Source organism: Micropterus dolomieu, linkage group LG04 (assembly GCF_021292245.1).
Source record: "Micropterus dolomieu isolate WLL.071019.BEF.003 ecotype Adirondacks linkage group LG04, ASM2129224v1, whole genome shotgun sequence".
Taxonomy (NCBI): Eukaryota; Metazoa; Chordata; class Actinopteri; order Centrarchiformes; family Centrarchidae; genus Micropterus; species Micropterus dolomieu.
Window position 1 is genome coordinate 28,716,479 of NC_060153.1, and position 25,672 is coordinate 28,742,150.

Genomic DNA, 25,672 nt, shown 5'->3' on the forward strand with positions numbered 1-25,672 from the left:
ATGTGCATCCCACAAATCTCCATGGGCCAACATTTCTAAAGAATGCTTTCAGCACCTTGTTGAATCAATGCCACGTAGAATTAAGGCAGTTCTGAAGGCAAAAGGGGGTCAAACACAGTATTAGTATGGTGTTCCTAATAATCCTTTAGGTGAGTGTATATAGTCAGTAGCCTGGCAACTTTATAATATGTTTGACACACTGCAACAAGTCGGGAGACTCTCTGAAAAACTTCAGTCATCCAGAAGTTTGCCCAGAGGAAAAACCGCCGTGCCGCCGCCTTTCTCCTCACGTGAGCCCTCAGCTCTGGTGAGTGAAAGAATCTTTTATCATCCTGACTCTGTGCATGGGCCAAATTGTTGTGCTGGATCGATTGATACTAGGCTATGGATTGCGGTTGTCGTCATGATGTTGTTGTTATATAGCCGCTTTCATGTTGCATGTCGTTGCCAGGTCCCTGCTGTATGAAAGGTACGGAGCTGGGAATGGGATATATATTGGTGGACATTCTTTCCGTTTCAACTGCAGGATCTCTGTGGAAAGCGATATAGAAAGGGTCTGGATCCCTAAAACGTTGTCTGCGCGCGTCGTTGTTGACTTCAGTGGTGTTGAGCTCACTGCTGTTTGCTTATGGCCCTGTAGGCTCATTTGTTCTGAGCTTGGTTGTTTTGGCTTAAATATTGCATTCTTAATCTAGGTTTATGACAGCGGTACTGTAACTTGTGTCAATGCACTCCTCTCTCTCTCTAACACTCTCTCTCTCAGTGGAGTTTGTTTACATTAAAAACACAGTAGCAAGAGAGAGTATTGTAGTTTTACTGGCATCTATGTTTTGAAACCATTTTTATAGGACAGTATGGTTAAAAAGTAATTACACAACTGTACAGACACATATTGTACATTTCCGTTAAATAACTATATAGTCTAATATGAAAGAAAAATATTTATGCTCGGTGATGTCTGTAATCTTAAGTAGGCTTTGCAATCAGTGCACTCCTACAAAAGCTGGAGTTGTTCTTTTAAGGAAAAGGTCTAGTAGTGTATTCGAAGAAACCAAAGTATATCAGTCTGATTCCATAACTCATATTTTAACATAGTTTTATCATTAGTCTATATACTGCATAATAGAATTCCTGAAATTCAGTTGTGACTTTTGGTTTAGTGTGCCACCCCAGGTTTGCCAGTGGCCCCATCTGGCCACCCCTAGGAAAATTTTCTGGGGGCGCCACTGAAAATGAGCTGTGACTTTAAACGACTGGCATCCTGACTTTTAGCCCAGGTACCTCTGAAAGTTGATCGCATGCCGTACACACCTGTTTCTTACTGTGTCCACAAGCACACCATGCGTAGCGTTTCCCAGCAGACACCTTCACTCTGTAAGGCAGCCGGGCTGCAGGGACAGGCTGCGTGGACTGCAGGCAGCACTGAACCTGCAGACAAAACGAATCATCTCACAGAGCGCTGGGTGATAGCTGCAGACAACATCAGGAATATATTGTGAGTAGACATATATTTTTTAAAATCAGAATACTAGTGTGTTTTGATATTTAAAAAAATATATTTATACAAAAATGCATTCATAACACCAGCTGACCACCATAAACAATGGCAGAATAGACATATAGAGCCTATATGTTATGAATTTGCGGATCGTGGCCAGGCCCTATACTGTCCTCTACTGCCCCTGCATGCTTATTTGCAAAAACGCATCAGCGCCAAAGGTGATTAAAGGAGGTTATGTCAGGTTTTGTTCGGGCAGAGTTAAAAAACCAGCAGAAAATACCGGTACACCGTAGATTTCTTGTCTTGACTCAGCCCACAGAATAAACACAATTACATGTTTAGTGGCTATATGTTGAAGGCTCACCATCGAAGAGGAAAAAGGTATTTGAGGACGTCTGGTCTGCGCGCATCCTCTCCGCACTGCGGATATAAAGCTGGCTGTGTTCATTTTGTTCAAGCGGACGAAGGCGTAATATTGCTACTACAACACTCGGTGGGGAACCCTTTGGTCTTTGCAGCGTCCTCAGGAGCCTTTGTAGGACCCCGGCCAATATTACAACATGGCCTCTTTACTGCGACACCTTAAGTAAACACACCAGCTCGCGTGCTGAAGCCACTCCTTCATCATTTCTACCAAACCACTCCTCCTCTTCCCCTCCAAGTTACTTTTGGGTTCTATTTGATAATAAAGTTATAAATGTTGCTAAATCATTTATGTCCACGGGTTTAATGAATGCTCTATTTTAATGCTGATAAAACAATTAGTTGCAACTTATGAAGCATTTCTAAAACGTACTTTACTTGGAAGTTGTCCTATGAGGATTAACACCAGGCAAAGGGTTTTTTCATAACCTGGCAACCCAAAAGTTGCCCTTACTAATGGCGACAATTGACCAATAAAGTGCATACCCTTTGGACCTGCTTTCAACCATATAAACCACTGTTGATTAGAAAATAATCTCTATATTGTTTCATTCAGTGCGTTGATGTACAAAACGGTAAACAAGTACAGGCAGATACTTATCCATCATGCAATACCATCATTACTATCTTCAGCGTAAAGAAGAACAAGGAGTCCTCGAAGTGATGGTATGGCCCTCACAGAGCCCTGATCTCAACATCATCTAGTCTTGAATTACATGAAGAGAGAGAAGCAAGTGAGGCTGCCTAAATCCACAGAAGCACTGTGGGGAGTTCTCCAAGATGTTTTGGTCATCCTACCTGCCGAGTTCCTTCAAAAACTATCTGCAAGTGTACCTATACAAGAGCTGATGCTGTTTTGAAGGCAAAGGGTCAAACCAAATATTGATTTGATTTAGATTTTTCTTCTTTTCACTCACATTGCATTTGGTAAATGATAAATATAATCTACTAACATGTCCATTTTTACTTTACAGCGTTTTCCACACCAGCCAACCAACTTTTGCACATTACTGTATAAGTGACCTTAAAAGAGACTTTTATTCTAAATTATTTTCTCTTTATTTTATGATTTATTTTAAACATGGTTTAAAATCCTACATTCAGGTACTCAAAGACCAGTTCCAGAGTTGCAAGCACAGCACATGGCAACAAAAATACTGCGGCCTGTTTTTAACAGTCTGACAGAATCCACTTCTTAAAGTGCTGTAATGTAGAATATGTGCTCCTATTATAGTTACTGGATTACATTATAGTGGTCACATTATTTTCAATTTCAGGTTCATAATTTTAATTAGAGGTTGTACCAGAACAGGTTTACATATTTTGTAATAGTGTACATTACTGCAGCATCTCTTTCCACCATGTTACGCTCCGTTTTAGCTACATAGTGAAGAATCTCACTTCTATTTGATCTTTGTTGTTGTTGGGAGATGCACATGCATAGTGCATAGTTAAGGACTACTAGCCAATCAGAAGTAGAGTATGCCGGGTCCTGACAAGACCAGGGGGGGTTCAACCGGTTTGCAAAGTTTTCTGATTGAATGACATGTTTTCTCAAAACGGTGTGCAACATTGTGCCACGAGTTTCAAGGTATGTCTTTTCGTACCTTAGTTTCGTAGGCATGACATAGGTGTTACCCAATTAGCTGCGACAAGTAACAGGAATAATCAGCACGTTTGTGTTCAAGGCACCACCTTTTCAATTGAAATAAACGTTTTGGTACGCCCAGGCTTTGGTTCAGCTGTACATGTTCCTGAACCAGCTTTACAACCTAGACTGGAGCAAAAGTTGTGGTAAGTGGTTATTAATTTGTAACAAATTGATCTTTCATACGTAAAGTTTTAACTGTCTCTACATCACAGTAACAACTTTATGTCTTCACTGACTGTCTGGAGGGTAGCTTACATTCTGTAGGGAGGGTGGAGATGAGGCGAGGCAGCGGGTGGACGCCTTGTCACTGTGTGTGCTGCAGCTCCAGTGTTTTTGAGGGTGTGCCACACAAGCTATTAGGCGAGCATTATGACACAAAGTGACGCAGATAGGTTACAGAAGTAAACGCTGGACTACAATCCAAGTTCAGGAGCAGTGTTTTTCCTGTGGGAGATGGTAAATGCCTTTGGGCTTTATCATTTTGAAGACTTGTTACACGCACAAAAAGATATATAAAACAATAAAGTAGAGGGAAAAAGCTAAAAAGCTGAATATGACCTCTTTAAAACTATTTCATTTGATCTGGTCAGGACAAAGTTAGCTACGTCACTTGTCTGAAAAGATGAATTCATTCCCACCTTTCTCTCTCCAAGTACACAGACTACTGACAGATAAGTAAAACAATCCTCAAGACAAAATGTAAAACAACTCAGTAAAATACATTTATTGACAAAAAAAATTCTTAATCCGTCCTTTTAATTTTACACACAAAAATATCAAAATACTTTACAGGGCTTTTAATCTGAATATTGTCAAATTCGTTTTGCTCAATTCTCTCAAACAAATACACTGTACAAATGACAACATGCTTGTCCTTTTTAAAATTCAGTGCTCATTTCATTTAATTTCTTTTTTTTTCCAGGGAACAATGCATTTAAAATTATGCATAGTTATTACTTGGTATTTAGCAACACATCTGAGAGATGTCACTGCATTTCATGCAATTCATATCCCGATAAGTAACTCGCTCTCCATCAGGCCTCATTCAGAGCCAGGTGCTTAAATGTTGTAATACATAAAAGATACACAGTACGACATTCAGAACATGGATTATCTTGGTTACCCAAACTTCAAAGCTTAAAAGAATGTATGTGTTTTTACACAAACATATTAAAGTATACAACTCATATTCCAACAAAATTGAAAAGGTACAAAAAAAAAAAACAATTTACAATTGGGCCCAAAGCGCCCCAGTGCAACATGAGAAAAAAACGCTTCAGAAATCCTTCGCACCACTCCTCACTCAATCTCTTGGACATGGTTGTGTGTCTGGACTTACATAAGGACATACTTGGTAAATTGCAGACCTCCCACTTGGAGCCATGTCACCACGTTGGCTCATGTCTTCATCAACATAATCAACTGTCCCCTTCTGTCATTGCTACAGTATTTATCACCAACTAGTGAACTGCTTGAAGTTCCTTTCTGAGGTCTACATTAGCTGCTAACAAAACAATCTAGCACTCGAGATATCACATGTGTGGGAGATAATGTTCAAAGAGAAGTGAGAAAATGTTTGAAAAGGCCTGTGACAATATTGTTAAAGAACTCCGGAGAAAACATAATAAAATAGTCACTTACTCTGTGATTGGCCTTCTGTTATCCAAACAGAGGCCTCATATGATAAAGTGGAGTGGAAGGAAAGAGACGTTTAACAGTCTCTACGTTGGCTTAAGTTGGCCTCAGACAGCTCTGCAGCAAAAGACCGACAGTAACAACATCGGCTATTCACCATCTGCTCAACTGATGCCAGCTACACTATGTATCATAGACTGTGACAGCACTTTAATAATAGTTTACATCTTGGCTGTCCCCAGCCATCTCCTATGACACCACTGTGCAGGCTTTACTCAGACAAGTCCTTGTTTCTCAGTTCTCTGAAGCAAAAACAACTAAAGAACATTGCATCTGAACACAAAAATTACAATACAAAATAATTTGACACTTCAGTTACCACTATACGGTTATTCACACATTTCAACTTTTGAAATCAGTTAGCTATCAAAAGTATAAATGGGTTTAGGAAGAGTGCTTTCACTTTAACAATGTACCCCAGTTAAAAAACACTATCAAAGAAAGACGACAAGAGAGTAAGCCTTTGGGCTCATGGTTTCCTCTGTAAATCTAGCATCATTAAGGCATTTTCTATCCAGTATTGCTAAAAGAACAACTAGGTGGTGAACGTGAAAAGAATATCTATGTATGAAAGTAACATAAAAAACTGACACAAGTGCAAAATACTTACATAAATCGAAAAAAATCTGTCAGTCCCTAGCGGCCTAGTGAGTACCAAACATCCTTTATAAGGTACTGTGTAGATGTCTAATTTGCTCTGTTAGCTACTAACATGCAAAGTGCACACTTGTTTAGGAAAAACAATTTCTTACTTAACAATTTCCAAATGTTTGGTTTCGTCTGCTTAATCTCGATAGCAACTGGAAGGATATAAAAGTCTTTAGAAACTCATGGTGGTTTTGAATAAAATCTGGTGCTCAGTGATCACGCTGATGCCAGTCTCTAGTGGACAATAGCGCCATTTTGGACACTTGGGGTCTGTGTCATTTTACATTTACATGAGTTAATACCTTAGAGTTAACACCAAGATTTTTTGGTGGGCATTTATATCCAGTGAAGGTTATTGCGGTGAAATGAGTCAGCACAAAATTTCAACAATGGAAAAAAGATGGCGGAAAGATCTGAGGTAATAACTAGCTTAATGTTGAAATGCAACTAACCACACATCACACTGAAAATGACAGTATGTTTATCCTTTTCATAAGTGCATGTGAGAGGCTGCAACATATAGAAGATCTGGATGAAATTTGGGTGGGGTGAACACAAAGGGAAGACAAAATATCAAGGAAGACAGGTGAGATTGCAAGAAGTGGCATAAGTCTGTGATTCTCAGTGACCGAATGGAAACTCTGGTTTAAGCCATGGAGGGAAATCATGAACGGTCAGTGCTTGAGAAATCAGAGAAGCGACACTCTGACCTTGAGTTCACACTTCAACCCAAAAGCCTACACAGACAGCCCCTGCAGGGATGAGCAGGAACTCTGGCTCTGCCTTCATAAGCAGCCCCATTGGTCTTGCTAACAAATTAGTGCAATTTAAGAAGAGACCACTGTATTCATGCTCTCTGAAAGCTGCCTACACAAAAACCTATGAGAAGAACCTCTGATACAAAGAATTTCAAAACACGAAAAACTTCACCTCCACGTTTAAGTCCATCCTGTTATACATTCATAAAAGAGGGTGTAAGATAAAGATGACAGAGAAGGAAAGTCATGTAAGTTGACCTCAATTCTTCAAGTGGGCCGTGATGCCCCATGTCTTCATTTGAGCTGCTTCCGTGTAATCAAGAAAAGTCACCCATTCTTGTCACCCTTTTCTCCTGCAGTCTGAAAACACAATTACACAATGTTTCTTACATTTCTAAAACTGACAACATTGCAACTAATACAATCTCTAAGAGGAACCCAGCAGTGTTGCTCACCCCGGGCTTGTGAAGTGCGTTGTCCTGCAGGCCAAAGAGGCTGCCTCCCTGGCAGCCCTGCAGGGGGGAGGCTGTAGCTGAGGACAGCAGGCTGGGTGACTGGGCGATCATGGGTGAGTTTGGGGTGGAGGTGAGTGCTCCTGTCAGCGTGAGGCGCTGCAGCTCCCTCTGTCTCTGCTGCTGCAGCATCTGGCACACCACCACCTGCTGCTCCTGGTGGAGGGGTAGAAGACAGCGAGTTTATGGGATGTTCAGGACACCTGTGAACTGGGAGAGGTTTTACATTTAAGTAGCAGTTTAAGCTCCTTTAATTGCCTTCACAATCGAGATTACCAAGCAGACATGTGAGAGACTGAGCTCTGAGCTCAATATGTAGTGTAATGTGACATCATACACCTTTCTATTTTCAACATTGGAGGCTAGCTTAAAAAAATGGATCTGAGTGTTTCTTCTTCTCAACATGTTACATGTTTGTGAGAGACCTACAATAACTAGTCCAAAGCTTCTGCTGCCCTGAAAGCAGTTGAACAAGTGCAACTGTCTTTGGGTCATGCATCTACCTTTCTCCCGTATTTAACACTTGTATGGGGGAAAGGAGAAATGTGCATTTCACTGGTGCATTGAATGTAGCATCACACAATCACAAATAAACCTTAAAACTCAATGTCACCAAGAAGTCAGTTGTATCTTTACCAGAGTCTTTGCCCACAGTGTCTCATTCCAAAACTCCACCAGACTTTTACCAGTTTTGCAAGTCAAATATGAAGCATCGTGGTGGCTGGTTTCCTGTTGTTGTAAAGGTGTCACATAGTGACTTAAAAGCTTGTGACTCATGAGTTAGTCACATATATTGTTATCCCCATATCAATCTTTAACACAATTAGGTGTAATTGCAATTAATTGACAAGTTTTAGCACCCGAGCAGACTAATGCCGCTTGAGGTACAAAGAGATTATTATGAGACAGGATGGGCCAGGGCTAGCTTGTTAGCATGCTAACTTCAGTAGATATAGCAGAAACACCATACATAGACGTCTTCGACATGACGTCAGAACTGTTAACTTAACAAAACTTAATTTCAACAATGTTAGTTTATTTTCTCAATGTTTTAAACTAAAATTCAGGCTATATTTTATATATTGTACATTTAAGGCCAACAAAAACAAACCTGTGTTGACTTGCTGATAACATAACATGCGACATGACTGACTAGAATGGAGATATTTTGCAGTGGAGGTGAGTCTGTAAGCAAGACATTATTTCTGCTCATTAAAACTGATGTCATTACTAGTCAAATGACACAACTTTCACAAATGTCACAGCAAAGGTAGTGGAGAAAAACAACATAACAACATGTAGAAGCTGCCCTCTTAAATTAAATAAATTTGATGGATATTTACAGTTTATGCCCAATGAGCACCTGTGTCTGAGAGCGTGGTGAACTCTTCCAGAGTAATATGTAAATCAACTATGACCACAGAGATGTAAATGAGATGACTTTAGTCTCCCTGCGGAAAGAATACTACAGATGAGAAGTGCTAGAAAGAGTGTCATTACAGGAGTGAAGTTCTGTGAGGTGAGGAACTGCTGGAGTTGCTGCTGTTGCTGCTGCTCCAGAAGAAGCTGCTTCTGCTGCTCGGACAGGAGAGAAGACCTGAAACACATGCAACAACGCACATAACACACCAGACAATGCACCAGCCCTCTGGCTGATCAGTCCAAACCACAGATTGTATAAAACATGAACTTAGCCTCTGTGACGTCACCCATAGGTTTCTGAAGAGCGATAGTGAAGGTTAATATCGGTGGTTCTGGCCATAGCCCTCTTGGCAGTCCCTGACTGTGGTTTATCAAAAAATGAGCAAAGACGCGGAGAATCGGTGGAGGCTAGCCCTCTGTGATGGCACCCACCTGTCACTCAACGTGGCCTGCCCTTAATGATGCATAACATTACGCCTTCATATAATTTCAACAGAAGAGTTATATAAAAAATACCCCCCCCCCCCATACAGTTGTCATGAATGGGGAAATTAGCTATAGAGACCAAAACATTTATCCTCATGTTTTTAACATGGGGTTCAAGTAATACCGGCCAGCTGCCTGGCATAATGTCAACAATCTTAAAACAAAACAATTAATTTTTAAAGTGTTTTTAAAACAGACTGGGTACATACGGGCTCACGCTCTTGGGAAGCTGAAAGCCCTGTGCCAGGGCCTGGGGGTTGAGCGGTGGAGGCTGGGGGCGCAGAGCGGGAAGTGCGGTCTGAGGGGCGTTCTGCACAGGAGACTGGATCACGCCGTTCAGACTGCCCAGCACTCCATTCATATTCAGCTGAGGACTTCCTGCGAGGGATGCCATGAGCCCGCCCACCACAGGCAAAGAGGAGCTGCAGGCCTGACTGATGGTCCCCAAACCATCGCTTAAACCTCGACTCAGGCCGTTCAGCAGGGGCTGGCCGAAGGAGGCGGGGCTCTGCTGAGGAGGAGGGGTACTCTGGAAGGAGAGGGAGGAGCTACTGCGGGACGGACTACCAGAGTGGAGCTCCTGGAACAAAGACATGAAAAATTGCACTATTCTTGATGCAAAGAGGTTCAAAAGGCAGAAATGGGTCGACCCAGGTTTGTGTGGAGTGTTCAAGGTGAGAAAGGGTCTACAGGTTCTCACCTCAGACGAGGTGACAAAGGAGGTGTCATTCAGGAAGCAGCTTTTGGACAAGGGACTCTTATTGGTGCTCATGGGGTCTAAGGAAAAGACACAGGAAGATAACTACAAAATCAAAGGTTTACACTAACCAGCATGGTTTTCATTACGTATATTAAAGCGACTCACTTTTCACATCAATAAAATAAATCTTCTGTTTGTATCATTTCTGTGTACGTGGCCAATGCCAAAAAGACCTGCAGCCTCTACACTGCATTCTCCTGTCATTATTTTGCGTGATTTCATGGGAAATCTGCTGCACTGGTTGATGGCACTGAGGGATATTGCTTTACTTAACAAAAGCAGAAAACTGGTGCCGACTTCCAGAGCAGACAGAATAAGCAGTAGCAACCAGTTGTAAGTTGTTTTGTCAGCAGAAAGAAGGATAAAACTAATAATACAATTGACGTGGGACAGAGGCCATCAATCATCTCATCAATAGTCTAATAGGTTTACTATAACGAATCACAGCTAACCTGACAATAATACACTGATAAAAATGCTACATGCAGGTGGACTGTTGTGAGGGGATGAAGGTGGGAAGAGAAATGCAGATGAAAAGTGAAGGGGGAGTGAAGTACATGACCCCACTATAATAGTGTGTCCTAAAGGTTTGATATGAAGAATCTGACCTTGAGTGGATGACAGGAAGTTGATCTGGGCAGAGGTGTGTATTGAGCCGTGGGCGGAAAGAATGTGTGGAGGGAAAGGCACGGCCAGCTCCGTGTTCAGCAGCTGCAGTCGCTCCTTCTTGGCCGTCAGGCTGAGGATCTGGTCTTGGAGGCGCTGGTTCTCCTGCTGCAAGGAGTGAAGGGACTGGAGCATCTCCACAACTAGAGACAAGGAGGATACATATGTTATCAAAGAGAAACAGAATTTCCAAAGGGCCCAAATGAGTTGCACAATGACCAGCATGAGAAGGCAGTGAAGGTCAATATATACTGAAGTCCTTTTTCTATCGGATGGACCCAGCTCAACTCCCCTCAACTCACATTTTTTGGTTTTACTTTGGGCATATCTGTTGCCTTGTATCTGCAGCTTTTTGGTATCAAAAGACCTGAGGTGATACCAAAAGCTGACATGAAAACACTGTGCACTACTGATTGGTCAGCCAAGCCGCTATTCCAACACGCCCTCAAAAACTCCAGTGGAAAAACACACCGACCTGCAGCACACAGTGACAAGACGTCCGCCGGCTGCCTCTCCTCTCCCTTCCAAACACTAGCTACCCTCCAGACAGTCAATGGACAAAAAGTTGTTGCTGTGATGTAGAGATTGGCTACTAGTCCTTAACTAGGAACTGCGCATGTGGAACTCCCAGTGAAGATCATGTAGAGGCAAGATGTATCACGCCATAGCTAAAACAAAGCCTTCAACACACACAGCGTGAAGAGAGGAGCTGCAGCAATGTGCAGTATGAAAAAAAAATAAAATCTGTTCTGGTACAACCCCTAAATAAGATTTTGAACTTGAACTTGAGCATAATATGACCTCTTTAAATAGCTTAGCCAGAGATTGCGAGACAGTAACTGTAAAGATAAACAGTCACATAAAGAGAATGAAAAACTACTCGCCGCGAGTTCAGCTGGCACCTGCAATGGGAAAGCTCCAAAAACGTAGCTGAGCTCACAAATTTGAACTGTCACAGTTTTCAAAATAAAGCAAGAGCAAGATTTTCACATAGCTTGTCACTGGAAATGTATAGCATTTTAAAAACTTTAACAGCCTGTGATGACTGGAACATTTCTGTAGCCACACAGGTACTGAAATATAAACTTAATATCAAATTATTGCTCTGTAATTAATATAAATGTGAAACAATAAAAGGGAAAGTTTTGAAATTATAATTAAATAGCGTTGACATTTAAACGTTATATCAAACAAGGTGAGCTGTTGTCATCATTTCATCTTGATGTGAGATAAGACATCCAGGTTAAGCAGAGAACAGTATGTATAAAGACATATAAACATCCCTGTATCTTGTATGTATCAGGATCAATTAGTTATGTTTAAACAATCTAATACATAAAGAAATATTTATCCCAAAGGTAGACACAGTGACCTGCTCTACTCCCACAGTTAGTTGCGATTATTCAGGCTGATTAGGCCCCTGCTTGGGTTGATGTTGGGCAGAGCTATATTTGGCCACCAAACTACAGCTGTGACCTAAATCACTCCACATCCTGCTACCTTGTGGACTACATTTTTTAGCGTTTGAGTTGTAGGTGTAAAATGTATGCAATGTATAGTGCCTTTTAAATTCTAACAATGGAACACAAAAAGTACTTTCCCACAGAAATATTAGTCTTTGTGATGCGACATTACACTTTCAGTCTGAAATCTCAATTTACTCCTCACTAGAAACTAAAATTCCAGGAGAATGAGGGAGACGTCAATCAATCAAGCCCAGCGTTGGAGAAAGAAGAGAGAGCAAAGAATAGATAGAGAAAAAAAGGGCCATTCAGTGAGAGGTAGTGAGATATCTGGTTTTGGAGAGATCTCAACAGAAATTAAATGTAAAGGAGGAACATGAGAAACAAACATGCTAGAGATGCTTTTCAACATTGTCATAACAGCATCCACAGGTATATTAATTATCTCTAAATAACACCAGATCACTGCTCACAGCAAGAACTACACGGAGTGCTGGTAAACAATATCATGTGCAGGTTACAAATGTTTCCTTGTTGTTGTATTTTTTTATTTTTTTTACAGTGTAATGCAGTGGTTCCTAACCATTTTACCTTGTCAGCCCTTCACCCTGCAGTGCAGAACTTTTGTCTCCCATTCTGGCAGTGAGAGTAATTACACAAACACCGCTGACGCATGCTCACGTATGGCTACAGGGGAGCTCACTTCCCAGGCAATAATCCATTATTTAGGAAGAGTAAATGTAATAGCTACATAGCCTACTCCAAATACCTTACAAGCTGTCCAACAGCAGTACCCCAACACCATGTCTGTCCTCAGTCCCTTCTCTAAACGCTCTCCAGCGGAGAAAAGCTACACCAAGGTTTTTCTGTGTTTGCCCTCGCTATCAATCCCTTCCTTTTCTTGACTGTAATCCATTAGAGTCCCGCACTCCAGCTTAAACATGAAGATATTCACTCCTCAGCCAAGGTTATATCCTTACTGCGCCTTAGTTCAACCAAAGAGGAATTTCTCCCTCTCAGAAAAATACACTGAATTTTGGGTGCAGCTTCCATTTAATTCTCATCTCGTGAGCCTTAGTTTTTATCTCGGAACCACATGGAATCACTGGAGTTCGTCCTCTTGCAGGCTCACTTACTGTTCACTCCCATCTCTCCATTGCCGTGTTTCTCCAGCAGGAGCTCAATGTGGGAGCTGGCTGGAGGGACGTTCTCAGGACGGGTTCGGACTCCTGCGCCCAACCCGTCTCTCTGGTCAAACAGAAGGGGAAGACAGCTCATCGGAGACCTGGGTGTGAAAGAGGAGAAAACCAACAAGGAGTCAGAAAGAAGTCACTGCTGCAGCCATGCTGGAAAACACCAACCCTGTGGCTGTGGTTAGTATTTTCTTCAAATTCACTTTGCAGTTTCCTGCTGTTTTCTGTTGCTGGTTACAGAAATAGAAACATATCAGACTTCAGCTACAGTACAGGAAAATATTTATCCAAATGATGTTTCATTTGATGGATGACAGATGATAGCAAGACCTTCTCATGACTAAAACTCTGTCTTACTACTTACTCACTCATTTTCCGCCGCCCTGGAGGAATGAAGAAAATCATGTATTCTGTCCCAAGACTAAACATCAAAAATACAAGAAAAAGATGAAATGAGACATACTGTGAAGAAAGACTCTCTCTTGGTGAGTTCCCCTGACACGGGAAGCGACAGTCATCGAGGTCGGACTCTGAGAACGGGAACAAGAGTCATGAACTTGTAGGCGGTACAATATGAAGAGATTTAAAGTATGTCAGATTCTGAGAAAGGGAAGAATATTTGTATCAGAAGAGGGTTTCTTGTGAAGGCTTATCTGAAACTAGCTTCAGTTTGAAATGCAAATGAATCATATTGATCTCTGCACTTCGTCCTCCTCTCACCTGGCAGTGAGGTCTGGGCTTGGCTCAGTAGTGGCGGAAGTGGTGGGGCGGTGGAGAGACAGCTGGTGAAAGGCTGAGTGGAGGTCAGGCTGTAGGAGGCGCTGGAACCTGGATGGACCTATGAGACAGAAAAAAATCAACATCTGGCTGACAAACAAATCATCTGGACAATCTGGAAAGGGTGTTAGTTTAAAAAAAGAGGAAAGAATAAAGCCTTCTACTCATACAACGTAAACACCAGTCTGCTGGTCATGTAAGCCACATCTGCCCACATTAACCGTAGAGTGAAAACATCATTTAATATGATTCAATATTGAAATTCTTAGAATATTATCAAATAAGTGCATTTTGCTAACAAAACCATTTAATGATATAATCAGGGCTGAAACTATCATCAGTGTCATTACATTATCCATTTGTCTGTCGATACAATTTCAGTGGGTCATTTAATTTATAAAACGTCAAAGTAAAATAAATGCCCATTACATGTACAATTCTCACATTTGATAAACTGGACCCTGCGCGTGTTTGGTGGTTTTGCCTGCAAAATAAGTGAAACAATTTATTTACTAAGTCAAAATAGTTGGAGACTAATCACTTCAGGTCTATAATCTATACCAAGAAGTCAACAACAAGCTACAACAGCAGTGTTAACAATTCAAATAGTCTGGGTGTGACTGTAAGTGCTTTATAGCAGAGAAAGCCTTTGTGCTGACCGTACCTGTGTGTTTGAGACAGCGTTGACTGACGGAAGTGAGAGTGACGAGACGTGGGATGGAAGGAGTCCTGAGGAGAGAGGGGTGCTACACATACCCCCTCCCAGGGACAAGGAGGTGCTACACACCCCTCCACCCAGCGAGAGAGGGGTACTGCAGACACCCCCGCCCAGCGTGAGAGGGTCCTTGAGACTGGAGTAGATACCTGAGAGATCAGAAATTAGGTAAAAAATATATTTATTATTTTCATCTCAGTAACTGTAAGACCCCAAATGGCACAAACACAAGCCACTGAAGCATTCGTGTACACGAGAGAATCAATAAGTAGGTACTGTAAGTAGGGCAGGAAATCTACCACTCAGAGATGTGCAGCGCACACAAAAACCACTATCTAGGACAATATCTCTGCCTCTTACAGATTAAATAAATACTGTGAGATAGATTTAAAAAACACTCTGAATTTTAAAACCAACTGTATGAAAACCAGCGCTGTGTAATAGTATCTTTATTTGTCCTGCTTGGCTCTTACTTTCAGTGGCTTGTTCTACTACACTGTCAGGTCCTGATATACAGAAGCTGCTGCTGTGGCGCTGACACGGCACATGTGTAATGGAAACATTTCAACACTTTACAGTCAAGTTGCAGATGAGCACACCAAAGTGCAAACAGATAGTGATGCTGGTTTTTTTTCTTACTCCCGCTTGCTCACACACACAGGAAGCTAGAGGGCTACCACACACACCCACTCACTTAGACTCACCGGAGCCGAGCAGCGAGTTGCCACGGCCTGTGGAAAAACTGCCGGCAGAGGAGGAGGAGAAAGAAGAAGAGGAAGAAGAAGAAGAGGAAGAGACGGGAGGAAGCGTGGAGGGGAAGGTGGGGTGAGGGATGGAGGATGGGTTTGGGTAGAGCGAACAGGTTAAGGCTGGAGGGGGAAGCGCTGTGTGGTGATGGTGGTGGTGATGCTCCTCCTCCCTCCTCTCTCTGTTCTTGCTGCCCCGTGGTCGCCCCGGACCGTGGCTGCTCTTCTTGTTGCCGCGGTGCCTCCTCTCTCTGGGCAGTGGTGGAGGCGTGGCTTTTTCCTCCAGGTCCGCCTCCTCCAGAATAGGCGGTGTGCTCAGTTGAGACGGTTTACAGAGAGACTTGGAGGGTTTGTAGTCCCCTGAGGAGGAGATCTTCCGGATCTTGCTGCTGCTGCCCAGCCCTGACGAGGAAGTGATGCGCATGATGGACCCAAAGGTGGAAATAGTGACCTTGTTCTCAAAAGGGCTCGAGTTGCCCTCTGACCTGTCATGACCCTGTGATCCTGCCAGTGGGCCATCGGCAGGAGTCAAAGCCGGTGGCTTGTGGTATTTACTGTCCTCCTCCTCCTCCTCTTCCTCCTCCTCATCTTTGTCCTCCCCCTTTTCATCGTCCTCTTCGTCCTCGTCCTCCTGGACTGCCGGCCGCCTGTGACGCTCTTTACGATCCTCACCACTGTGGTCGTCACCACCTCGGTCGTGGTCACGCTCCAGGCGGGAGGACGATGAGAACTGATGGAAATCCTGAGCGGAGGACAGGGAGCCACCTCCAAGAGAAACACAAAGTTGTTGTCAACGACAAATAAACTCAACAGTCTTTATGACACCATGTCAACATTTCACTCTGGCTCCTCTTTTATTCTACCTGTGTTGAATGGACTGGAGGAGCAGGAGGAGGAGGAGCAGCTCTTGCCAGTGCTTCCTGTCTTCTTACTACGATGACTGTGACTGTGTGAGCTCAGCTTCTTGGACTTTCCCTCACCGTCCTTGCTGCTATGGTGACTGGAAGATATCTGTACCAAAACACACAGGTCACAACAACATTAATTTTAGTTTATTACAAAAGGAAGTTTGGCATTGCTTGTCAAAATGTTCTTTATATAATACTGACAAAGGTATTGTGGCAATCAAGATTTCTTAAGATCTAAACATCCATCTCACAGTGTCCAGCATCTCACAGGTCACCCAGTGGGTTGACTTCTCGTACCTTTTCTATACTGCTGGTGGTCACTGAGGAGCCCAGACTGTCAGAGGACTTCTTGTGGCGCTCTTTTTGCCGAATCTTGTCCTTATGACTCTGAACAGACAGGAATACACAGGGCTCAGGTATGTTAAGAGTCAAGCCAAGTCCTACCAGACACACACTGACTGTTTTAACACAATCAGACAGACAAGAACTTTGCCTCAGTGGCAGTTTTCATCTAAATCTGAACCTTTCTGATCAAAGAATATTTAAACATGACTACAAATCTGACCAGATATGCAATGCCAACCTTTGGTATATTTGACCAAGCCCGTACAGCAGCATTGGTGCTCACCTTCCTCTGTCTGTGGTGGTGGTATTTGTCTTGCGATGGAGAGCTGGAGCGCCCCCTGGAATGGCTGAAGGAGCTACTTGTGTTTTCACTGGAGCGCAACTTCTTCTGCTGTAAAAACCAAAGGAGAAGTTAGGAGAAGTGAACATTGTCTCAAGACGTCTATGAAGATTCTCAGTCATCCAGGTCATAGTTATCCAACGAAGGTTAAAGTGAAGGGCAACTGCACTTGGTTGAAGATACTGGAAGACGTTTTGTCCTTCATCCAAAGGACTTCTTCACTTCTCTGAAGAAGTCCTTTGGATGAGGGACGAAACGTCTTCCAGTATCTTCAACCAAGTGCAGTTGCCCTTCACTTTAACCTTCGTTGGATTGTCTCAAGACCAAATAAATGTTAATTAATGCTTAAAAGGTGCAATCAAAATGGAAAGCAAAGCTCATCTGGCTTTGTATTAACAGGAAATATGGGAAGCAGCAGATGAGCACATTTTCTCCATTTATTTTGCCTTTTTTCCCCCATTGCATAGATTAAATAGTGAAAATGTGCTTTTTCCTCAGTGTTTCCCCACAGGATTTAGAGAGATTATGGAGGGGGGTCCGAAGCCCGAGAGGGTCAAGTAAAGTAAATTACTTGAGTTCTTTTACTTGTGGTTCTCGTATGAAAACATGAAGACTTCACAGCCTCTCTTCAGGTAGGACATACTGCAACACTTGTCTTTGTAAAGAGAGAAAATGACACGATAAAGTCACTAACCCGCCTGTCAGCTCGCACTGGTCTGTTTCAGTTACCATAAAGGCTTAAATACGTGCGTACTCCATCTGTAGGTGCGGCTAGCTTAATCATCTTCTCACAAACGAGTGACAGAAACACTCAAAGCGGGTCAGATCGTTTGTTGCCTTTTCTAAGCAGTCAGCCACAGATGGAGCGGGTGTGCTAGGAGGCAATTCAGCAGAACAGCGAAAGTGCTATTTTTACTATTTTCGGAAGATAAATTTCGGCGGCCGAACATTCGGTGCATCCCTAGTGCTAGACTAAGACAGCCTTTAGTGACTTTTTCATCGCTGCCTGCATCTCAGTAATTAAACAGGTCTGGTGTTGTGTTCAGTGACTGCTGTTTCCCCAACAGACAACAGAGCCAATCAGAGCTTTGTAGGCTGAATTAAGAATGGGGAAATCATCTTCCCGTGCCAGAGCTAGAAAAATGTCAACAAGCAACTCTGAAATCGGCGTCGCACAGGCTCTTTTAATTCACCATATTAAAAAGATAATAACAACGGCTTCGACTTAGGTTGAATATTCCCACCGCATCTTCTGTGTCAAATGAAAATGACTCTGATGGGACAGACACACAAGTCACAACACGATGCCAGACTGAATACACAGACTACACTTCACAGTGCATTTAAGGGAGGATCTGGGTTATAGCCATTTATCTCCGATGTTTGTAGCTGCTTCTATTTTTATCATGTGGTGACATTTGTAACTCTTTTATTTCCTTATTTCTGTGATGTGTTGTGCTAGAATATTGGTTTGCAGTCTCTAACCCGGCTCTAGTCCATCTTACCATTTTGTTGTAGTGATGCTTGCAGTAGCCGCAATATTTCACGTTGTCAGCTTCTGGGCCTTCCTCCTCACACAGCAGACCTGCCATCTGAGCACTGAACACAGGGTGTCACACAGGGTCAGACAGGAGAGGGAACAGGAGAGCTCTCATGCACACGCACACCCTGACAATGACACCTGGATGGCGCCCGAGTCACCTGAGCGCTTTTGTCATTGATCATGACAGGATGATCAAATGCCAGATCTCTGCACACAAAAATCTGTCCCATACAATCTTCCAGGCTTGATTGTAAATTCTGCATTGTGCTAAAACACAATTAAGGCACAAGGCAAAGGAATGAAATGTAAAGAGATGAGGAGGCAGAGTGGGAAAAGTTGTGCCGACACAGCTATGGATTGTGACAGGCCTTTCTGATAACTGCATTGGCCAACAAGTAAAATCGATTATGTGCACCTAAAATCAGATTACTTCTTGACCCCTTTTCCTAATTTACGACACACTGTCCTACAGATAATATGTCAGTATGTTATATCAGACAATTCCTTTCCTTAAGTATCAATGCAAGATCTTTGCTGCAGCTCTTTCATGCCAATCAAGGTCTTAATTGATTTAACCGAACAGCTCGCTATAAGGAAAATACACACACACTCACACGCACAGCTTAATAATTACCAGGTGACATGGAAAGCTTGTCTGCAGCCCTGTCTGTTGCAGGTCATACAGGCTCCGCAGGCAGCCTTGCTCTCCCTCCCGTGGTCCTCACAGATATAACAGGTCTGTTGAAGCGGCACAGAGGGAGAGAACAATAGATGATGGCATATCACAGACATATTAGTGATTATTATTATTATAAACAACAACAAGTCCTATGTTGCCCTGTACGTTCACACAAAATCCTTGCTGTTTCAAAACATGCAGATTCATGTGCAAAGCTGTGGAAGGTTTTGAAGTCTTGTGCGGTCTTGTTTTGTCTGTTGCATTAGTGTTAGCAGGGAAAACTCATACATTCAACTTATCTGGCCATTAAAGTGAGCCATTGTGAGTGCAGTGCGGGAAAGATAAAATGCTTCTTAATTTGAGTCCAGCCGCAGCTATCCTGTAAATGGTTTTGCTTGTCAAGACACCAGATGGGGCTTTCAAACAGAACACAGTTCACTCCGCACGTGCTGCTTTGCACAGCAAAACTGCTAACCAGATGTTTGGGAGCTTGTGGCTATTTGTTTTCAAAGGTTTTTCATATCTCGATGTTACTAAAATCCAAAATGTACTTCCCTGTACATTTCCTTGTCACCTACACTTCTTGTCACTTCCTCAAATTTTGTTTCATGATGAATTGCTGGGCACTCACATTGATGCAGCAAACAACATTTATCACGTGCAGCCAAGATTTTGGAAATAATTGAATTTAGAGCTCAAGGCTATAATTTGTGTGGCGTGAGTGAAAGAAGCCGTCAGTCTTCACTGACATGTAAATGTGCGCACGTCCACAAAATACATACAAAACAAGCAGACAAACACACGCACACACACAAAAACAGAGCTTTTGTACTTCTTCCCCAGCTTTTCCCCAGTGAGCGGGGCTGACTGGTGGGGGGCAGAAGAGGCCTAGCAACAGGTGCGGGACAAAGGAACAGCGGGCTCTTTACCTTTTCGCATCAGCCCTCTCTGTTTCGCCCGTTTTCTCTCCCCTTTCCTCTGTCTCCCTCTCCTCCTCACATCCCACTCTGCTCTCTGTTCCCCTAAGAGGATGTCTGCCGTGTAATGAAAGGCCAGAAACATAACTACACCAAGCGTGTAAAAAGAAGAGTGGCTTCTCAAGTTTTCACTGTCCATTGTAATGCTGTCTAGGAATGCAGGCAGCAAAATCTGGATGAATGGCTCTGACGGGGGAAAGCTGCATGCAATTTACTGTAGCTGACGCAGTAATATGAAACCAGGCACTCAAACACTCACATGTGTACATTTATATGCAGGCACGGACACACGCGCACACACATTACATACACACAGCATGTAAGTCCCTGCGTAAAATATAGATTTTTTTTGTAATGTGCGTTGCGTTAAAAGGCCCGCTCCGGCGCATGCTGGAAACACTGCTCACTACTTCTGCTGTACACAAACTGCCAACTATCAAAGGCTACACAGACAAGAAAAGAAATGTACAAATGGATAAAGTTACCAGACAGCTGATGTATGATAAAGCTGTAATGGTGAGAAACTAGTCTGTGGTTTAAAGTGTTTGTTTTACTGTCTATACGAGGAAAGATATGTTCAGTCTGTTTTCTATAGGTGGTCTTGATGAAAAACAAAGACCATGAGTGCACAACATGCAGTCAGTATGCAGCACGACACCATTATACATGTAAACATGTCATTAGCCCATGTTCATTTATTTATATATATATACATGTAAATTACATGAAGTACAAACTTGAAGATACTGCCATGTTGGATCTTATTAATTCTTCATGCTTTGTAAATAATGTGTTATTATGTGCTAAACTCACTAAAGTGCTTTTCAAAAAGTGTAAAATTATTTATTATTTTTGTAAGAAATCAGTTATTTTATCTATAGAATGTCAAAACAATTGTCCATCATAGTTTTCCCAGAGACCAAAGTGACATCTTCTAACTGTTAGTCTATAACTCAAAGAGATTTGATTCCTAATGATATAAAAACCAGGAAGTGCAGCAAATCCCCTAACTGAAGAAACTGCAACCAGTGAATGTTGAATGAAATTTCTACATGACAAATTATTTTAAACTAATTGCTTCAGCACACTTCAGTGCATAGCAATGTGTATTTTGTGTTGAACTATGGTGAATAGACTTTGTTGTTGCCTCGACCTGCCCCATCTATTTCTACTTCAGCAGGAAATCTCCCACATTTCCCAGAATGACTTTCAAAAACCTCCAGAGAGCAGGCCACATTCAGCTCTTGGTACGGTACATGTAGGTGGAGAGCGCAACGACACTGTGGAGCAAAACAGTTTTTCCTGTTTAGAAAACAAGAATTGTGCTGTTTCCCGCAGGTCTTAAAGCTACGTTGCAGATTTGCTGAAGCTGCTGTTGTGTTTCATTTATGATTGATTTCTCTCTGCGGGATTGTTGTCACTGATGGGAAAAGCCTGGTCCAAAACAAAGTCATATTAAAGCTGACTTTAAGTTAAGAATTTATTGCTACAAAGGATAATTGTAATTGCTCTAGAATAAGTTGTGTGACACCAACGGGGCTGGATACCTCATACATTTCCTTACAGCTGCCAATGTAATATTTAATAAGTTTTAATACAGATGTAAAAACTATACTTTTTACAGTTCCTTACTTTTAGGGCTGGCCAAAAATGTTATCATGATAAAACATTTCATATCATTGTATATCGATAATTATCACAATGAATGTCAAATCTTTATTTCTTTCAAGTTTAAAGGCTGATTTTTGCTCCTGAGTGAAAGTTGCAGAAACCATATTGTTGATTGTGGTTTTAAACTTTTCTTTATGGCCAAAACAAACACTTGCCAAACAGTGGATCACTTAACAAATCTGAGGTAAAACCTTCAAAACTATTATAATAAAATATTTTTTCTACAAATACGCATGAATAATAAATAAATTAAGTAAAATCTTTTTCCAGTCCCTTTTACTCAACAAAATAAAAAACATAAAAGAATTAAATCAAACATTTATAGAACATTTGTTATATTGTTATTGAGGAAAATGATATTGCAATAATTATCATTATTGTTCTACTGCCCAGCCCTACTTACTTCTAAACATATGTTCTACAGAAAAATCACAGAAGAAAATAAGCCACAGAAATGTAATGCATATGATTTCCAAGTTGTTTAAACAAGAAAAACTGTAGAAGAACTTTGCCTAAATAAATTCGAGTACACACACACACAGTCTGAAATACACACATGCAACAACACAAGGAGAGATGTCAGAGTGACGGGGCTGCCACTAAGTGCGGCGCCCCGAGCAGTTGGGGTTTAGACACCAGATGCATCAAAAGTCAATATGAATCTTTTCATGAATCTTCTGTAAATTTTTGTGACGTTTTGTGCTACAGATATAATTATGCTGGAAAGTACTGATGTTTCATACCTGGCCTTAGTTGCCTTATCATTAAAGGATATTTTCACGTGAGTTTCAGCTACTCCAGGAGGGAAAAGAAACGGAAGGTTTTCAGATCAGCGCATTCATGTCGGTACCACTCTCTGGCCCCATACAGAAATACTGAAGAGAAACCCCACTGTGAATCCTTAATTTAAGTTCCGAGATGGAGCACCACACCACCCAAACTTTTTCAGCTCAAGACCCAAAAGAGAAATCTGGTCTCTCCCTGGGACACAAATCTACATTTACAAACTACGCATAAAGGAACAAACCATAAATTTAAATTGTATTTGAAATGTATTTACTTTCTTATTAAAGTAAATAAAAACAGCAATGGCCTCTTCTCCTTTCTGTGTCATCCCTTTCTCAATGCTCATTTTCTTATTCCCTCTCATTATCCCTTAGTACCAACACCAAGATGTTGCTTTTTTCTTGGGCACCTGTAGCTCAGTCCGTAAGGACTTGTGAGGAAACTGGAGGGTCACTGGTTCGAGTCCAGCTCAGACCAGACATATGAAGTGTAGACTGGTAGCTGGTTCTCTGCTGGCACCTCTCCTTATGGTGGCCTCTAAACCCCAACTGCTCAAACGTCTCTCCTCGTGTTGTTGCATGTGTGTATTTCAGACCGTGTGTGTGTGTACTAATAACAATAAGTGCCATTCTGAGGTCATGCTGATGATTTGGTCTGTTTCTGAATTTGTTTTTTAATGTGTGCCAGAGTCTGAAAGCCAGATTCACACAAGAATGTTCAAATTGAATCAACACATCTTGAAGGATTCTTCTTTGCAAAAAAAAAAAATGTTTTGACTTTCCCAGACACAGCAAATGTTTCGTTTGGAGATGCCTGTCCAATTTATTAATTTTAAAACCCTCATCACATATTACACATTGAAGCATCTCCTCTCCATTCTGAATTGCTTTGGTGAAGCCAACACTAATAAACTCGTCCTTGTAGTTTAGTCTGGACATCATAGGATCGACAGTGACAGATTACAGACTACAGACCTGAAAATTTTGGTATGAACGTGGACAGAAGATCAGGTTAAAGAGAAGAGAGAAAGAGAAAACTTCACACAGCATCTGAGCCGAACAGACAAGTGTAGCAAAAAAAGAGCGCTCATTCACATATTTAGATTTTGTAACATTGTGATATATTTTACCCAACACAAATGGGTCTGCGACCCTTTTTGGGTCCAGACCCTAAGTTTGGGAAACATGGCTGTAGACAAACAATTTTTCACTTCACAATGTGTGTCTGTACCTTGATGTATCGCTCATGCGGGACATACTGCAGGATGATGGGCTCCATAGTGAGGACGTTGGCAAACTGCACCTCAGGGATGTACAGCGCACACACAACGTGGGCCCAGCCTGATGGAGAGATTGGCAGTGGATCAATGGCACGATAAGGTTCCCTATGAATGAAGTGGAAAACTGTTGCTTCTATTCTATTTCAGGCAAGGCTGTGGTCCCGCTGTGTCGCGCATTCGCCGTGCAACTCGGGCGGAAACAGCAGGGGGGTGAGATGGACAGAGGGTGGAGATTTTACCTCCGCTGTCTGTCCTCTTGAGGGCTCCATCTTTGTGGGGACACAGCTCACACCTCTGGGGCAGGAGAGGAGAGAGTAGAGCGTGTGGTGAGTGTGGCATTCGGTTGGAACTGGTGATGCAGGAATGGATGGGTAGTGTTGTGTCATGTTGTGCGCTGGCATACTCACCACGCGCGCCGCCCTCTCCTGTGACTCACACTTCCGACAGAACCACGGACCGGTGGGCACTTGGACAATGCCATAGCATGCTGACGCACACACACAGAGAACAGGTTATTTGATACGTGGACCTCTGCTATTTTACAACACATACATGACTATAACATATATATATATATATATATATATGTAGGTAATATATGCCAAATGTCTCTTTAACCTAGTCTCTTTTAGATTTGTATCTTCACCATTTTCTACTGTAATGGATATCACACTTATCTATTATATAGTGTTGTCCCATCAGTAAGACATTTTTAATCCACTTGGTGTTTTAATTTAACATTGAATATGAATGAATTTGACCCTATGAAGACAGCTCTCAACTCTATCTGCTGTGGCTGCTTCTATCTAATCTCTCTTTATTACATTTCACAGCACTTTTGCTGACTTCAAGGAACAAAATCATCTCTACTTCAAAAGCTCAACCTGCAGACGCGAGAGAAGTCAGCCAGGCAAAGATTTTCCACCAGAGTTGCTCCAACAAACAGTCACAGGGTTCATTTTTGCTCAGAAATGCGATATAATAAGTAAACTCTTAACCTTTGCTAGTCTTATCAAAGCAACAAAGCAAGTGGACACAAGGTAACACAGTGTCCAAACCGGCGGGCCTCGCCGGGGCTGTTTTGTCGCAAAACCCACGCGTCTTGCAATATGTCGTGAACCGAACCGGGCCAGAAACCCACGGTCACACACACACACACACACACACACACGGACCTGAAGTGCCATTAAGGCGCCATCCGGCCCGGTGTCACCCTGCTTGGCCCTGTGTGTTTAATCATGTGTGCCGAGGAAACAACAAACAGCACGCCTACCTACCCCTCCCACACACACACACACACACACAAACACGCACGTACACAGCGACAGAGCTGCCTGGAAACCTACCGACCTACCAGCACCCTCCGGCTGCCTCCGGCCACAGCTGCCCGGTAATTACACGCTAACAGCGGCTAATGTTACCTTGGTGAACGGCGACGCTGCAGCCGTGTCCATCACAGTACACCAGCGGATTCTCAGCCCAGCCTCGCTCGTCTGAACACACGCAGCAACCTCCGACCATTTCCCGCATGCTTCTCCCATATGAAATAATGTATTTCCCCTCCCGACAGCCGCTCAGACCTCGCCCAGGCCTGTCAAGTGGTCGTCCCGCACTTTAACGCCGCGCGGGGCATAGTCGACGGCCGCTTTAGTCGCGCAGTTTTAGCGCATCGCAGAGACGAAATCTCGGCGTGGGGTTTGTGGTGCTGCTGCTACGTTTTTTCCGTGA

The 25,672-nt window shown here is 42.5% G+C and overlaps 2 protein-coding genes across 4 annotated transcripts in view; both read right to left on the minus strand.

Moving 5' to 3' along the window:
* LOC123969394 (CDGSH iron-sulfur domain-containing protein 3, mitochondrial-like) overlaps window positions 1-2,080 on the minus strand; it is a 4,316-nt gene extending 2,236 nt beyond the window's left edge. The window contains exons 1-2 of the mRNA XM_046046754.1: window positions 1,866-2,080; window positions 1,312-1,428 (exon numbers count right to left, since the gene is read on the minus strand). Coding sequence (XP_045902710.1) covers window positions 1,312-1,428; window positions 1,866-1,949 — 201 coding nt within the window. The 5' untranslated portion in view covers window positions 1,950-2,080. The remainder of the gene's footprint in view (window positions 1-1,311; window positions 1,429-1,865) is intronic.
* Window positions 2,081-4,273: 2,193 nt separating this feature from the next.
* LOC123969361 (protein AF-17-like) lies at window positions 4,274-25,672 on the minus strand. Of its 3 annotated transcripts, none has more exons than XM_046046684.1 (20): window positions 25,366-25,672; window positions 24,352-24,431; window positions 24,184-24,238; window positions 23,896-24,005; window positions 19,187-19,290; window positions 18,515-18,608; window positions 16,953-17,060; window positions 16,622-16,711; window positions 16,280-16,427; window positions 15,375-16,181; window positions 14,620-14,819; window positions 13,899-14,016; window positions 13,642-13,708; window positions 13,122-13,270; window positions 10,465-10,665; window positions 9,797-9,873; window positions 9,306-9,676; window positions 8,689-8,785; window positions 7,132-7,344; window positions 4,274-7,036 (listed from the first exon to the last, which is right to left on the minus strand). In XM_046046684.1, the coding sequence occupies exons 1-20, from the start codon at window positions 25,472-25,474 to the stop codon at window positions 7,004-7,006; spliced, it is 3,231 nt and encodes a 1,076-aa protein (XP_045902640.1). In that variant the 5' UTR covers window positions 25,475-25,672; the 3' UTR covers window positions 4,274-7,003. The 3 variants fall into 3 exon arrangements, with proteins under 3 accessions (XP_045902640.1, XP_045902639.1, XP_045902641.1); XM_046046683.1 differs by having other exon boundaries at window positions 16,908-17,060; XM_046046685.1 differs by lacking the exon at window positions 4,274-7,036 and having other exon boundaries at window positions 7,263-7,398; window positions 16,908-17,060.